The sequence below is a fragment of the Aspergillus oryzae genome, chromosome 4 (assembly GCF_000184455.2).
Source record: "Aspergillus oryzae RIB40 DNA, chromosome 4".
NCBI classification, from domain to species: Eukaryota; Fungi; Ascomycota; class Eurotiomycetes; order Eurotiales; family Aspergillaceae; genus Aspergillus; species Aspergillus oryzae.
In genome coordinates this window covers 3,951,570-3,967,522 of record NC_036438.1, presented here as the reverse complement: position 1 = coordinate 3,967,522, position 15,953 = coordinate 3,951,570, and the positions used below count along the sequence as shown (strand labels likewise).

General features: G+C 48.6%; 3 protein-coding genes across 3 annotated transcripts; 1 reads left to right on the top strand and 2 right to left on the bottom strand.

Moving 5' to 3' along the window:
- Window positions 1-1,024: 1,024 nt before the first annotated feature.
- AO090102000219 (uncharacterized protein) lies at window positions 1,025-2,343 on the top strand (the record flags this gene model as incomplete). Its single annotated transcript, XM_001822391.3, has 6 exons — window positions 1,025-1,202; window positions 1,273-1,391; window positions 1,453-1,514; window positions 1,577-1,602; window positions 1,653-2,002; window positions 2,068-2,343. The coding sequence occupies 6 exons, from the start codon at window positions 1,025-1,027 to the stop codon at window positions 2,341-2,343; spliced, it is 1,011 nt and encodes a 336-aa protein (XP_001822443.1).
- A 622-nt stretch (window positions 2,344-2,965) lies between these two features.
- On the bottom strand, window positions 2,966-3,667 carry AO090102000220 (N-terminal protein methyltransferase; the record flags this gene model as incomplete). The annotated part of the gene is made up of 1 exon (XM_001822392.3): window positions 2,966-3,667. The coding sequence occupies one exon, from the start codon at window positions 3,665-3,667 to the stop codon at window positions 2,966-2,968; it is 702 nt and encodes a 233-aa protein (XP_001822444.3).
- Window positions 3,668-5,148: 1,481 nt separating this feature from the next.
- On the bottom strand, window positions 5,149-15,085 carry AO090102000221 (FMP27 family protein; the record flags this gene model as incomplete). Its single annotated transcript, XM_023236925.1, has 3 exons — window positions 5,149-5,470; window positions 6,403-6,500; window positions 6,554-15,085. 3 exons carry the CDS (start codon window positions 15,083-15,085, stop codon window positions 5,149-5,151), a joined length of 8,952 nt encoding a protein of 2,983 aa, XP_023091724.1.
- Window positions 15,086-15,953: the final 868 nt, after the last annotated feature.

Below are 15,953 nucleotides of genomic sequence, written 5' to 3'. Positions count from 1 at the left end.
GTTCCGTAGCCCTCAGTGCAATGTCGTTCATTCATTCCCGAATGCGGTTAATATGATACCCAGCCCTGGAGCACTAGTTAATGAAGAAAGGCTAGAAAGATAGGTAAGGATGGATTCACAAGCTGTCCACTAATCCAAAGCAGTTTAGAATGCCCAATCAAAGTTACTTGAATTCGCTGCACAATATTCTATCATAATTAGTCATACAGCATTGGATTTCTCGGCATAACGCACCTAATGCATCATCCAAGATGGATCGTCGCTGATCGGCCGGCTAGACCGGGTTTGCCGTTTACTCTATCCAACGTTTACTTGAAATTGTGCAGAGCGGGCAATTCAGAATCTGTCAATCGGCACTACCATCGGAAGTTCGGCGACAGTTAACCGCCGATAATAAGAAATGGAACCAATAATATTTCAAACTTTCTTCAAGTTTTTGATCCTACGGAAGATAATACCTTAAGCACTCCGATGATCAGGCGGGTATGAACTGTGTAAGGTATTTATGGTTATTTTTCGGGGGGAAAGATAATCGAAAATCCAGTTGTTGTTGTTGTTGTTCTTCCTCGGCATACCGCCTTGTACATTTAGTTCGTGAACCAAACATACACATTGTAATCTCATACAGATGTCGGATGACATCACGGGTTCCAGTTACGTCAGGCACCTTGTTTGTTCAACCCAAAAAGTGGAAAAAAGTCTAATACTTTACAGACCAAAAAGTTACTCCATTCGTTTCCGGTCCTTTCCTTTCTCTCGACCTAGAACAATTTTCTACCGTTTGATGCACTTCATGAATTGGTTGCAGCCCAAATAAAACTATCGCCAATCCCAACGCGCATTGACAGCGGCAATACTCAGCCCCGTTCCTCGCCACTCACACTCGTATCATTTCTACCATTCTTCGCTCACACCATGAATCTTGTTGCATGACACTCTCCCCTCCATTAATCTCTATCCGCAGCAATACTTGCCGAACCCCAGTTATTCTCCGCATATCCTCACCATCGCTAGGGCTATAGCGATGGAAGAAGGAACCGCTAATACCAACCCTTTGGAACCTCCGCCGCTCCCTTACTCACTCCGGACACGAAAGAAGTCAATCGCATTTTTCTGGATATTATTCGTTTTTGATACCCTCGCTCAGCCTGTGGCACTCTACTTCGGTCTATGGTATGGCACGAACCTGTCACATAACTTGGGTATGTCCCTTGCATAGTCTTTACTGTATACACAGGCATGACATACGTGCTAACCAACCTGTGCAATTAGTCTTTACCATTGTGACAGCTGCATTAGGAGGGATCTCTGTGTTTGAATACTTCTACCGGCTCTATAATTTGTTCCGAAAAGATTCTCGCACTCGGCCGTTGAACGCACGGAAATCATGGGTAGGCTTGATCCAGATGCCCCCATGGTAAGGATATATCGGGAACTGACGTTTTATCACAGTTGGATTTCTTTCATATCAATTTCACCATCGTCTGGTTGATCCTTGCCGTTGAACTTATCGTGTAAGTTTCGGAAGTATTCATTGTGCTGATCTCTGCTGTTTGGTATACTAACAAGAAGCCAGAGGAACGGTCCAGGAGGAACCCTATGGTAACGTCCCCTACCGCTTATTGCTTTCACCCATACTTATACATCTATAGTGCGACTTGTAGCCATGGTTCTCCCGAGCGTCATGTTCTACTTCGGTGGTGTCTACTTGGCCCTCGATATTCTTCGTGTGCTCGGTTTCAAGGCTCCATTCCGAATATCCTCAACCCCAAAAGGCTCTACAATGCCCACAGCTCTATATGTTATGATCGAAGACGTGGTGGCAGTGGATGGCGGCGGCGGCCAGACATACCGGTATGCCCTTCGAGTCCGGTATCTTTCCAGCCCATACTTCCGCCGTATGCTCTTTCAAATGAACTGTTTCTGGGCCGGGGGCTCCATTATTTTTGCTGCTGTCATCACTGCAATTGTCTTTACAACACCAAAGCCTGTCGCGTATACGGTAAATCGCCCATCCCGTTGTTAATGGTGTATAATTCAGAAAGCTGACGGGTGTTTTTCTCATAGCTTGGATGGTCTTTGCCGTTCGTTTGGGCCGGCGTCTGGACTCTAATCACCATCCCATGGGTCCAAAGTGATCTTCGTCGCGAGAAGAAAGCATGGGCTGAAAACCGCGGCCAAGGAGGCATTCCTTACACGGATGATATTAGCGCGCCGGCTGATCGGACTCGGCTCGAGTCGATACACGAACATATGCCGAACTTATGGCCTTGGGGCCGCGAGAAAAATAAGGAAAAGCCCTCTACGCAGTCTACCCCGTCTGACGGCCATTCAAACGTATGATTCATTTTTTTCGCGTCACAGAAGGGCGCAAATTAGCCTCGACCTTTCCTTTCTCTTTGCGCGCTTGCAAGCTCCGGAGTGGTAACAAGCACGCCTTTACATGAACTCAGCAGTTCATTCAAAAATTAGGTTGGTCCAATCACGCCATGAACTCTGATATGTCCTCAACGGAAACTGCGGCAGCTTTCCAGTTGTGGACAGCAAGGTTAACGAAGATATGCTTTAAGTCCCACGTGTATCCAATGTATTGTATATAGATACCCTAGCTCTAATGTATTCAGGTCATCGTATATTTTTGCCTAATGTTTGTGTCTAGTTGTTATAGGGGCTGCTCGTCAATCCTCAGATGACCACTCCATTTTTGACTCCGTCGTATCATGAACGATGAGGGAGTCAGTCATATCGAGTATCAGCCGTCTTCAACGGTTCCATTGGGCATAAGTATGCGGCGGATGCCCACACGCATAAGCTTGGCATTAGCAAATAGGGATACCAAGCAAGGCACTAAGAATACCAGGCATCGCACTGGTTCGCGCACTTTGGAAACCCGTTAGCTATATCCAGAGACCCCAATATGCAACTCCTGGGGTTTGAAGGCCCATCACAATGCTGAAAACTGAGTTCAACTCTTCGGCCGGAGAGCATAGAACCTCACAGGGAGCAGCTTGAAATTTTTTGGGAACCCGAGCTGCAATTCAGACGTGACAACAATCAACCCGGCCTGCTTGAAGATCTCTTTGAACTTCTCATCCGTCCTCGTCACGCTACTATCCTCGTCATCATACATATCATTTCCATTGGGATCAGTCGATTGATTCTCCTTGACTACCACGATTCCCGTCTCTGTCAATGATTCACGACACCGCACAAAGTACTCAACCAACTGGACATCCGTCAAATGTCCCACGCAGAATTGAGTCCAGATCAGGTCATATTTCTTCTCCGGGTACCACCCCTCCAACCCGACGGTATAAATATCGCCCACGATACCAGAGCCCTTCAGAGCACTGTCGCGTATAACCTGAGTGAATTTCTCGACCGGCTCGACTGCGTCCACTGTTTCGCATACATCCTTGAGGAACCCCTCCGTTACGCGCCCCACTCCCGCACCGCAATCAGCTCCCAGCTTCAATTTCCCTTCAGTGGTGCAACCGGGTACCAATCGTCGGACCTTAGAAAGAAAGCTCTTCGAACCGCGTAGATCGATGCGTGTATACCAAGGGTAACTCCCCAACATGCCCAGCATGGTGTTGGAGTTGGCAGCGACGCTGTTCCAGTATCGGATAGAAGCGGCATGGTCGATCTTAGAGTCTGGGGTTGCCATTGCGGGATTCTCCAAGTTGGCCTCACTGGGCCCCGATGCGACTGGTTCAGAAGCCATCGCAACGACTTGTCACCGGACGAGTTCCTCTGCCGTGAAACTTGCTTCTCCGCGAACTTCGAGATTTTTGATGAGAAATCACGGAACTTCCGCCGGCTTATGTAATCACTTTCCGGTAAATTGGACACTGTGATTGGCCGGGATCGAGGCAGTTACTGTCAGCATACATTCACGACGAGTCAACCTAGACATATCAACATTCTCAAGCTGTAGGGGAATCAGCAGCAGAGATGGACGAATCGCCAGGGAAAGAGCATGTCGCCTTCACAAACTGGGCTATCTCGAAAGGAATCGAGATCAACGGCATAGCACCAGCTCGATTCCCCGGCCGCCGGTTAGGAATGATCGCAACGAAGACCATAGAAGTGAGTACGTCAACAATAACAATCGTACTACCTCACTACAATGATTAACAAGCCATCACGAGAAAGGAGGGAGAGATTATGCTCACAGTTCCACAAACGGCGATGCTATCCATTGACTCCATCCCATCTTCATTCGTGGATCTCTTCCCAGAGGGAACATCCATCCATGGCATTCTAGCCGCATATCTCACGCACGGGGACACCAAAACCCTCAAAGGGATAGACGCATGGCGCAACGTCTGGCCAAATTGGCAGGAGCTCGAAGATAGCACGCCTATACTATGGCCAAGTCATCTCCGACGATCCAATTCTGCCTTTAAAGACGAGGACAATTCCTCAACACCAAGTCTTCTCCCCCCTTCTGTATCTGGGCTATGGAATTCTTTCGAAAAAGTACCCGTAGGCGTGGACTACGACACCAGGTATCAGAACATGCTCGGGCAAGAGGAAAAGCGACTCACACACGCTTGGGAACAGGTTCTCTCCGTGTTCCCTAAAACAGAGTGGAAGACATTCGCATATTACTGGCTCATCATCAACTCAAGAAGCTTCTACTATATCTCCCCCGGAAAGAACGAACCCGAGGACTGGAACGACGCCATCGCGATGGTCCCCTATGCGGACTATTTCAATCATGAGGATAACGCGGTTAGCCCACTCATCCTTTCACTTAATTCTTAAGTTCCCTACCTAACAGAGAAAAGGCATGTGAAGTCAGGTTCGACCATATCGACTACACATTCCGAGCTACCAAACGATACGGTAAATACCAACCCCTATCCCATCTATCTAACCAACGGTAGAAGCAGACCCTCAAGAAACTAACCATCCCCCTAGAAAAAGGCTCGGAAGTCTACATGAGCTACGGCGCCCACTCAAACGACTTCCTCTTCGTCGAATGTCAGTTTCCCCTACCAGACTTACCCCTAACCCACCCTTATATCCCTCTAACCAAAAGAGAAATCCATAGACGGCTTCTTCCTCGACAAAAACGAATCCGACTCAATATACCTAGACGACATAATCTTCCAAGACCTAACAATAACCGACAAAAAAGAACTAGTCCACCAAGACTGTTTCGGGTACGTCAAATCCCACTCCCTCATCGTTCCCCAACCCCGCCATCCCGTCTATACTAACTAAAACTCCCGAAGCAACTTCGAAGTCACAGAAACCGGCGTAAACGCCAGCACCGAAACAGCCGCCTGTCTCAAATACATGTCGAAGCGGGACTTCCGCATCTATATCGAGGGCCGGTCGAAACGAGCCTTTGATGCGGGAAAGTCGGCGGAGGTGATTCGAAGTTGGATTGGGGTTTATCTTGGGGAGTGTGAGAGGACGATGGAGATTATTGGGTCTATGTTGGAGAAGTTGGGTGGGTCTAGAAGACGAAGTAGTGTTGGGGAGAAGTGGGAGATGGGGAGGTTGGAGATGTTACTTAGTAGGTGGGGACAGATTAAGCGGATTTGTGAGAAGGCTATAGGTGCTGTTGGTCAGGGGGAATAGGGTTTGATATATTTGGTTTGTTTTCTAAATGATGATGGGCTTGTGGTTGGGTTCTAAACGAGTTATGTTTTTCGTTCTTAAGACTGGCTTGATGGAGGATATATTGCTACTTATTTCCGGTGCAAAATACAGGTTTGAAGAGATGATAAGTGAAGTAGCGAATGAACTGTTGAATAAATTCCAATATACAAGACAATGCTAATATCCCTTCCAATATACCGTCTATCTTTACATCAGCCCAGATATATACCCTATGCATGTATATGTCTTGTCTCCAGTCGCTTCCCGCTAAACTGGTAAAGGCCTTCCAATGCGCCCCTGCTCCCATGGAATGGTAATAATAGATAAAATAAAGAAGGGAAAGGTATACACAGCAAAAGCAAAGGAGGCTCGAGGTCATTGCTCGAGATAGCCTCATAACAAGAATGACAAGAATGTCACAAGAAATGTCACAAGTAGCCAAGCAGGGTAAGATTGACACAGCAAATCAAAACAAGTTTTATAATATGAAGCCAGTGAAACAGATGACGCCTATATACGACCCATAGCATTTGGGGTATCATGTAGCAGAAAATGGCAGGTCACGAGAGTGTGATATAGAAAATGTAGGATAAAAAGGATAAATGGTCAGGAAAGCTCAGCTTATTTCACCGATCTGACATGGTTGTAAAGCCATATGCACGTCCTTTCTGTTGGACAGTTACTTTCGGGACGGCATCAATTTGCGGCCAAAGTTACGGATCGTCATTTTGTGACTAATTCGCAGTTAGCAAAAGTACTCTACAGTCCAATACGAATATAGCTCACCCCTCATCAGCCCCGTCCCAGCGCTTAGTTTCGGAACGGGCAATTGCGGTGCCTGAAGTCATAGGCCGGGATGGAGGATTCACAATCCTACGAGATTGCTGCACTCAGGTTAGCGACACACTTGATATTATTAGAACCATTCAACACTAACCTCCCAACGAGCATCCACGTCGACTTCACTTCCAGATCGAGCATCAGACATTAGGCCGCTTTGATCAATACTGAGCATACTGGACCCTAAAGAATTCGAACGAACGAGTCGAGAGCTTCCGGAATGAACAGACCTCTGCGACTGTGACTCTGAGTACTCGCTGTTCGAGTCTTGGCTCGTCTGACTTTTGTCGGATATCGTGACTGCCGCACTATCAGGGTTGTGAAGCAGCTGGGCAGAGTTCGCTATATCGCGATATTTCTTCTGCTGTTGTTTCGTAGGACGATGATGTGAGAATTTATTCCCAAGTATTGCAGGTGCGTGGGATATAAGAGCTTTGATGACGTCTTTCTTCAGTCGCAAAGCCAAGTCCAGGTTGGACCATGTTTTGTTCCGATACTCCAGAATCGGCAGACGGAAGACGAAGTCGTGAATATCCTCCAGGTTATGATCTCCTTTGCCTTTGTAGCTCAAGCAAAGCACAACATCCTGCACCTTCACATGAGCTAGCGTCATGTAATTCGACGCGCGAGACATCATCTGGGATAAATCGTCGGTGGCTGCTTTGGACTTGCTTCTATTAGGTAGCTTGGCTAAACCGAACTTCTTCCCTTTATCTTCAACAACGCTGGTGCCGGAGCCATGTGCAAGGGTTTTGTCAGTGCCTTGTCTTGATAGCAACCGTAGACTGTCGGCGGATCTCTTAGTAGATAAACCGCCACTAGTTGACGGACGTGCTGTTTGGCGAGAAGGTTCGGAGGGACCAAGCCGGTTGCTGTCCTTATGGAGGGGCGTCATGGCGAGGCCTTTCAGGTGGTTAGAGCGTGCCGATCGGGGTCTAGTATCGTCAGATGACGTGAATGTCGGTTGTAACCTCAGTTCGATAGCGCCCGGTCCTTTCTGCAAGTCTTCCGTAGAAACATCCGTGTTGCTGTGGGCGCTTCGAGGCGGAACCGGACTTTCTGCCTCATCGTCTTCGTCGGAATCTTCCAACGGTTTCATGTTCTTGATCATTAAGGGTGAAAAGCCCCCGTTTTCGAACGCACTCGCTCCGACATTAGGGAATATGTACTCGAACACCTTTTGGCCAAGCTCACGCTCCAATTGAATCTTAAGCGGGAAAAGTGACACCTCAAAATTATCCAAAACAGGGATACCAGCAACGGCTTCAAGCATGTGCCACTTGACCTTGATCATGTAATCATCCGGTGAGTCCAGAGGCTTCGCTTGGTCGAGATACGGCACAATGATTTGAGGGTAGATGGCGTCCGGAAGAAGGTTCAATCCATACAGTCGTTCGACTGCTACGAGATTGTGGTTAGACCCATCACTGTTGTCAGTACGTTCGTATTCGGCATTTCGTAGCTGGAACTCGACTAATGGTTCGGTTTCGTCCTTCATAAGGTGCCAGACAACTTCGTGGGCAGATATGTTCCAACGCATGAGGCCATGGGCCCCAGACATTGTAGGATCAATTCTCCGCTGAGAAGTTGTTATTGCTTTCATCAAAAAGAACAACTCGTCTTCGCATTGAGCAAGGTCCTTTTCAAGCTCCAAGCGATCTTCCCAGCCTTGTTTGTCCAGATATTTAGCATGAATTTGGAAATGCTCCTTGATCTCTTCCAAATGCCGAATCCGAGACTGGAGTTTAAACACCATCTCCGGCGCGCCTCTGAGGTCGCTGAAGTCAGAACTGAGCATGATCCTCTCCAGGCGTTCACTCCGAACTTTCTCCAGAGGCTCGCTGTAGAGCAGCAAATCAAGCACAATGATGTACATGGAGTAGTATTCAGCCGAGTCGCAGATAGCGCGGAGGTGGGGGAATTCGACACTGATTTGATCTATTCTAGATTCTTCGCTGCTGAGGCCATGTTCATGATCAGGTTGTCCCTTACCCACTTCTTCGTTATACTTCAGACGAAGATTGTTGTACTTGTCGTATCTCAAGCTGGCCGAAGTCTTCTGGACAATTCTCGAGAAACCGAATGGATTCAATTCAAAATCAAACATCGCTTCGATAGTCAACCAAGGTGGCCATGCCGAGCCTGGAGAATTGCCGTATTTGTTGCCTGCGTAAAACTGTAAATGTTTCATCAAATTCTTCTGCGTTGCAACGAAGAATTGAGCACCATCCATTTCGAGGGAGAAGCGGCGCTGTACCAGACCGCTGACATCGTCAGAAACACGTTCCTTGTCCATGATTGACACGACCTTCAGCTGCATGCCCTTCGCGGCAACCAACACGACCGACTTTTGGTTCTTCTCGCTTTGGAGCTGAATCTGAGGGGCGATAAGCCGCAAGTGATAGCTGTTTTGCGGTGTGAACTCCGGTGAGATATTCTCACTAGAGTTATCAGACTTTGAACTGTCCTGTTTCTTGTGGTCAGAGTCCTCTTGTTCGTCTGCGTTCACAAAACGTTTCGCATCGTTCAGTAGTTGCTCAATACGATCTTCCACGGTTCCGTCCTCTTCGTTATCCACTAGGCCTCGAATGTCAGAGGGACGTCTCGACGCGCTTTTGAACAACTTGGAATGCCTTCTCTGGTTCTTGCTTTGTTCGTCGACGATATCGAGGATAAATTTGACTGCCCTTCGAGACATGTAATATACAAATCCACGCCTCTGGCTCACCTGGTGACTGTAACGCAATATGATGTTCCTCAGTGAGTTGTTCCATTTTAGCTGAGTATTGTGGATTATGAAACGATTGTTGAAATTGGTGGCAAACTCATCGTGAGGCGATGAATAAAGCCCGTCCATATCCGCATCCTTGCCATCGTTGTTCGAGTCTGCATCTGTCCCTACTCGATTGGTAACATCGGCTGCGACGGTTTCAGGGCTTGTTTTCATTGAACTCATTTCTTCTCGAGCGAGTTGCCGCTCGAGACGTTGAAGTGCAGAGGCAAGGAAAGCCCGCCGCCGAGCAAGAGACTGCGCCTGCTTGACGTAGTTCTCATGGTCCGTCCGTAATGAAGGATCCTGATTAACATCCTTGGCCATACGAAGTTCTTGCTCCCCAATTGTGCGTTCCCAATCCTGAACCTGGGTTTCAACGTGGGCAAGGCGCTCTCTGATCAACTGCATTTGCACTCTGCGTGGTTCATTACTCTCGGACATAACACACGCGTGAGTAGGCTCATTGCCGAAAGAACTGTAGCCTGTATCGTCTGGACCTATGTCGCCATGATCTGTCTGGCGGAAATAAGTAAATCGTGGTGTAAATGCTAAAGGCAAAATCTGAGTTCGCGGGTTCGACTCTTGAGGAAGGGTCCAATCCAACTCCACGAAATCATCCATATCGATCCAATCAAGATTGTGATCCGGAATCGTAAATCGGGAAAGATCGACGGAGGGCACAGGTTGCTGGAAGGAAGAGATAATATCGTTCTTGCTTTGCTCAATATCATCCAAATTTGTCCCTTCAATACTAGCCGAAACAGCTCTGAAATCCGCAGCTTGCAAATCTAGCTCGGCTTGATTGATCCGCATGGCGCTCGCCTGGGTCTGCTTAAGGCGTCCCTTTGCCAGCGTCTTCACCTGCTCACGTCTTTGGTGCACATCAAGCTTCAGACTGTCCAGGCGAACCTTGATTCCTGTCGCTGTGACGACATCCTCGCCATAGTCTTCGCGATCCTTATGCTTGTAAATGTGAGCTACAAACAAAGGAGCGAAGAGCAGTTGATACTTCACAGTCGCAAGATGACGGTTGAACTTCTTGCTGGTCTTGGTAATGCCGGGCCACAATGGACCTTGACGAACAGGGAGTGACATTACCCCAGAGAAAAGAGACCACCAATTGTAAAAGTGAGTGAAGAACCGCGGAGTGAGATGAACCGTGTTATAGCTAGTGGATGATTCAACGTGGTCGACAGACCAATCCCTACTCTCTGGGGCAAGCACAGAGATTGATAGATGAATATGGTTACTCCGGAACCCACGATAAGCGTCATAGACCGCACGTTCGGAGGAATCGACGTATTTTGGGTTTTGAAGAACAACCTCATAGTGCGGCATGAATTGGAAGGACCGCCTGTTTTCATCGACATTGCGTTCAAAAACGAGGCCTACGACCCATTTCACTTCGCCTGACAGTTTCATCACAACTTTCTTGAAGTGGGCCGCGTTCTTCAACTCGCTTGACGTCGACGTGCTTTCCAAATCCTGAGCCGTGGCCTCGGCCATGAAGCGGGCTTCGTGGCTGTAATCTGGAATCGCTAGCACATACTCCCCACTAGTAATACCCATGAACTCCTTGGGGTCATCACTGGTGTGGACTTCCCATTTGACATCCTTGCGCCAGCACATGACGAATCCACTTCCAAAGCCGGTCACGACATACGGATCACGGGAGCCTTTCAAACGCAAGTGAACATCTCCGTCTTCTTTCCAGAGAATCCGAAGCCGGGAATGGAAGCTCAGTCGAATCTTGTCCCAGAAGCCAACCCTGTCGGAAGGATCAATTTCGGGTTTGGTGAAGCCCTCTATAATCTTCATCATGTCCTGGATGACAGGCTGGTAGGACATACCCCAAGAGATACTCGTTGGAAGACTCGTGCTGATCTCGATTGTCGGATCAGAGTACGTCTTGACAGGGCTTACCGATCGCCAAACGCTTATTTCGAAGGAAGGACTTTTGGACCCGTCTGGAAGTTCCATTGGGGGAACAAGCTCTACTTGGACTTGCCTAGCCGATTTATAATCACGATACTCTTCCGCAATGACAAAGTTGGTACGAAGTGACCAGCTTGGAAGTCTTGGTGATTGTCCAGGGCGTAAAGCTGGTATGTGCAACAGGTCCAAGGGATAATCCCGTAAGTTGACGCGAGCCTCTCCCATGTCCAACTGGAAGCTCATCGGAATGAGTAATGCATATTGTGTAGACATTGGAATGCCTTTTCCAATCCTATGGAGGAATGTTGGATAATCTTCCAAAGGAAAGGACGGCTTGTCTATGACAAGATTGATGTCGCTTATTAAAGCCGCCATAAGAGCAGGCCTGTTCGGAATAGAGAGCACAGTCTCTGTCTCTTCCACGTCTTCAGGTGGCTCATCCGCTCCAGAGAAGAGGTTTCGTACTTCCTTAATCGAGGTACCCTGGAACTTCAAGGCACCATCGATCTTCTTCTTCCAGCTTCTTGCATTGTATTCCTGGAGTCGATACCAGGCCACTTCTGCTGATATCTTTGATTCACCCGAAAGACAAGCTGCACCTTCAGTGTCATAGCGGAATTTTCTGCCCCTTCCACGCTTACTGTCATCTGCATCACTACTGCGTGGCTTCGCATCGGCACTTTTGCTTCTTTTCGACTCCCCACTGACCCTCTCGCTGCGAAGGGTTCTGTGGCTCGATTTTGCACGCAATCTCGACGAAGCGCGCCGTTGATCACATTCCTTGATCTTCTGGATCTTCAAATCGTATGCCTCTTCTCTTGCCAGGCGCTGGCGTTGCTCTAGGAGGCCAGCACGATATATGCATCCTAGTTTCCATTCAAATGCATCATCTTCCATTTCGAATAACAGTGCTTTGCTGCGCAGTGATATCCTTGGTACTTTCTTCGGTTCCTCCGGGTCTCTTGATGTGTCAAACTCCGCCGTATGGTTTTTGAAGCGATGATGAAGTTGCTTGATGGCCTTTGATGTATTAATCACGTTGTCAAAAATGCGATGCATCACCATGTGGTGCGGGACACCCAAGCGGATAAAATCAGCCCACACGTCAATCGACTTCTCTTCAGTCAAATTGGCGCCCTGCTTTAATTTGGCATTACGGAAATCAACTCTGACATTAGTCATACCGATAATTCGTGCCCAGACCCCCTTGAGCTTAGGTGCCTCAGCATGGAGCCGAACTAGGTGGGCTCGAACGAATGGAACGGAGAGTCGGTGGGAGCCAGCAGCAAGCCCATAAATTTGGAGCATCATGGGCGGATCTGAGGGAAGGAAAGTTTTGACCTGAACAACAGTAACTCTCACATCTGCCGTGATAAGCTCATTCCTTTGTGAGAATGGGCGGGGCGACGAAGGAGGAGAGTTCCAAGGGGACGGGGTCTGAGGTGTTGTTGCCGGCGAACGTTGGAGGAAAGCGCTCTGGATCACGGATGCAGCAACTCCTACGCAGTAATAACGATAAAGGGAATACTGTAGGTAAACTCCCTTTATCACAGAATTGATGTGGAAGATAGGCCCAAGACGGTCACTCAAAGTACTTAAAGCCACCTCGAACCGAGGGAGCGAAAAGAAAGGCTCCGCCTCCAGATAATCTTCAGATTCTATAACAAAACCCTCAAAGCCACGAACATGCAAAGCGAGTCGCCTTCCGTCTGCAGCCCCACGTTGTGTTTGCCTTGGGGGTGATGTCGGAGGAAACCTGAAGGGCGACTCGTCGCCTATCGTAGAATGACTCGGAGTCCGTCGCCGTACGATACTCACACTGGGTTGTTCGGTTTTTTGTGCCCTATAATCTGCGGTCCACGAATGGAGCTGGAGGGAAACTCCACGAGACAGTTCTGAGACCGCTTCATCCACACCAGCGATTTCCAGACTCAAGCCCGTGGCTTCAAATTGGAACCGGAGCAGCCAAGGGGGAAGGCGCCTCAGAAGACTAGGCTTCCGCTCTTCAAGCGACATTGAAACCTTTCTCTTCGGCTTGACCTGGGCTCGGAACTGTTCGATCACTTGCTGAATGCCTCGATTGACCTCCCCATTGACCATGTGGGCAGAACAAGTATTCAACGATCCGGAAGCGATCACGCATACCTGTGGGGATGAACTAAGAAGGACTTTCAGTTCCATATTGTCCGTTGTGAGTAGATTATGCTTGACTCCCAGCGGTGTCTGGTAATACAGCTGATGGGACGCCACTCGGTAAATAGACGATAGGGAATAGTGAACACCGCCTTCCGATGAATGAGAGGACTCTATATCGAGTGAGATTGAAGATATGGAGCATATGAGTAGATTGTAATCTTCCGTCGAGACATCGGAAGCTTCTGAGATAGGCAAAACGAATCGAAGCACAGGTTCATGGACTGAGAGCTTAATGCTCGCTTTAGGGAGCAACCGGGATATCAGTTGGTGATTATTTCTCTTCTTCCCACGAGGGGAGGATGTTCTATCCTGAACCAATCCCAGAAGCCGAGAAACATGCCTTGGTTCTAAATCGATGGAAGGAGACGTTACCACAAGATTCGCAAAGAGAATATTAGTATTTCGCTCTTCCGGGTTCCATTCACTGAACGAGCTGATCGTCTTTGATGGGAGAGTTGTTTTTATAGTTGTAGTGGCCATAGGTATATAAAGGATATTATCCGTCTCACCCGAACTGTCGTCTAAACTGACCGATAGAGAGATAGCAGCGAGGAGGGCTTGATGCGCGACGTCGTTCCGCTGGAAATACATCCGATGGGCGGGACTATTCTGATCCATCCGATGCAGGTCAATGCCTATCTCATGGGATATAATGTTCAGATAGACGGAGCTCTGCTTAGGTGAAGGCGGCTGGATAGCTCGCGATAACCTGAAAAAGCTCAAGGCTATCTGGATTTCATGTATTCCCCGCAATAAAGAGCTGGCAAACTCTTTTGAGTCCGCAACGGTTTGAACAAGTGCATCGTCCTGGCTTCCAGGCTTGTCTAATTCCTCCACAAAGTCTGCAAAAGACACTTCATCGTCCGCCTCACTCTTCGAAGCTTCCGAAAAGGTTTGGCGGAACTTCTTGATTCTTTGCACGAGCGTCATCAGATCATCGTAAGGAATATGCATCCTCCCGATCTTCAGAGCAATCGACGCATCCCTAAGCCCTTCGAGATCTTTATGTAGCATTCCATGTACATTGACTCCAATGTTGTCTAGCAATTCTGTTGGTTCTCTCCCGTCGACCGTAAGGAGGACATTTTGCACGGTCATTATCCATTCTGCTGGACGTTGTTCACCAGAATCATACTTTTTGCGGCGAAATAGCTTCCCTCTGTCTACCATCTTGCGTCTAGTGTCCACTGCCAATGACAGACTCCCCACCTGAATCTGGCCAGCTTCGAGAAAGTTGACGGTGGTGTTGACCGCGATTACGTCCACCAATTTCAACCAGTGTATTTTGCGATGTAGCCGCTTCACCTGCTCTTTTAGCTTAGTCAATGTTCTCCAAGTCTTGCTCCGCCCTTGCAGGGTAGCGCTATCTTCATCCTCTGGCGGGGAAAAATCCCCTGGGCTGGTGGGCTCCGATACATCGGGGTGGTTTTCGTTGCGCTTACTCTTGGCCAGAGCGGCGGGGTCCACGGTCACCTTCAGCTCGGTCAATCGAAGGCTGAGCCATGTCGGTTGGGCAAACGAGGGTGGGTGTAAAGACAGTCCGAGGCCACGAAGTTCAATCTGGACTCCTTGCTTCGGGACGTATGCGATACGGCGGAGAGAGAAGTAGCCAATGCGTTGTATGGAAACTCCTGTCGCGATCCGAACGATGGCGAAGATAAGAAACGAGGAGAGGTAGAGGAGAAGGAACCCGACAAGGACCGTGGTCGGACTGAAGAGCGTCATCGTGGCTCGCGGTCAGGAGGGCTGATCCGTTGAATAGGACAAGTCCAGCGCAACAATTGAACCATCGAGATACAAGACTGGGAGGCCGTTAGTAAATCCGCGGGATATGATCGAGAAGGCCGTCAAATTCGGTGTTCATTCAAGGATTTTTATTTTTTCTTTCACGGTGGGGGAGCACCTCCGAAGCATTCAATCTTCAAAGGGCTCAAAGCCGGCGAGGGCCAGGTCTCCGTTAAGACCGGAACTGTACACCAGCCGGAGAAGCGACGCAGGAGGTACGTAAGAACTGCGAGTCACTCATGCTTCTGAACTGAGGAGGGAAAAGTAGAAGGAAAAAAGAATGATGCAGTATAGGACAGGATGGGCGACTCGGGTCCGACGAACCATAGATCTATCTAACTTTCATGTAAGCAAAAAGACAAGTCGAGCCAGTCAATCACTAGTCGTTTAGTCGTCGAGCTGGTCGCGGGCAGAACTGGAAGCGGAAAGCCGCCCACTTGGACCCAAACGGGGAGTCTTCTGGTAGGCTTCCGTTCTGGACGGTCGGCTGTCTCGGCTGATTCCTGCTACGAACTAAATGGATACGGGTTCCACGCTGCATTTTTCCCTTTTCGACCGCGCATGTCATATACGTGAGCTGCGATGTTTTGTAAAGTAAGTACATACGTAGCCCCTATTTCTCGGTACTCTGGTGGGGGGTCTTTGCTTCATGATTTACATTCTGGGTAATTAGTAGCTCGTTCACGACTAACTTGTCTACTAGTACCTTGCATTTCGTCACTACTCTCTCCATCATGTTACAGGCGTTTCATCGGAACAAAGCTTTCTCCAGGAAGAATGCTTACACCAATCAAGAACCACCTGCGTA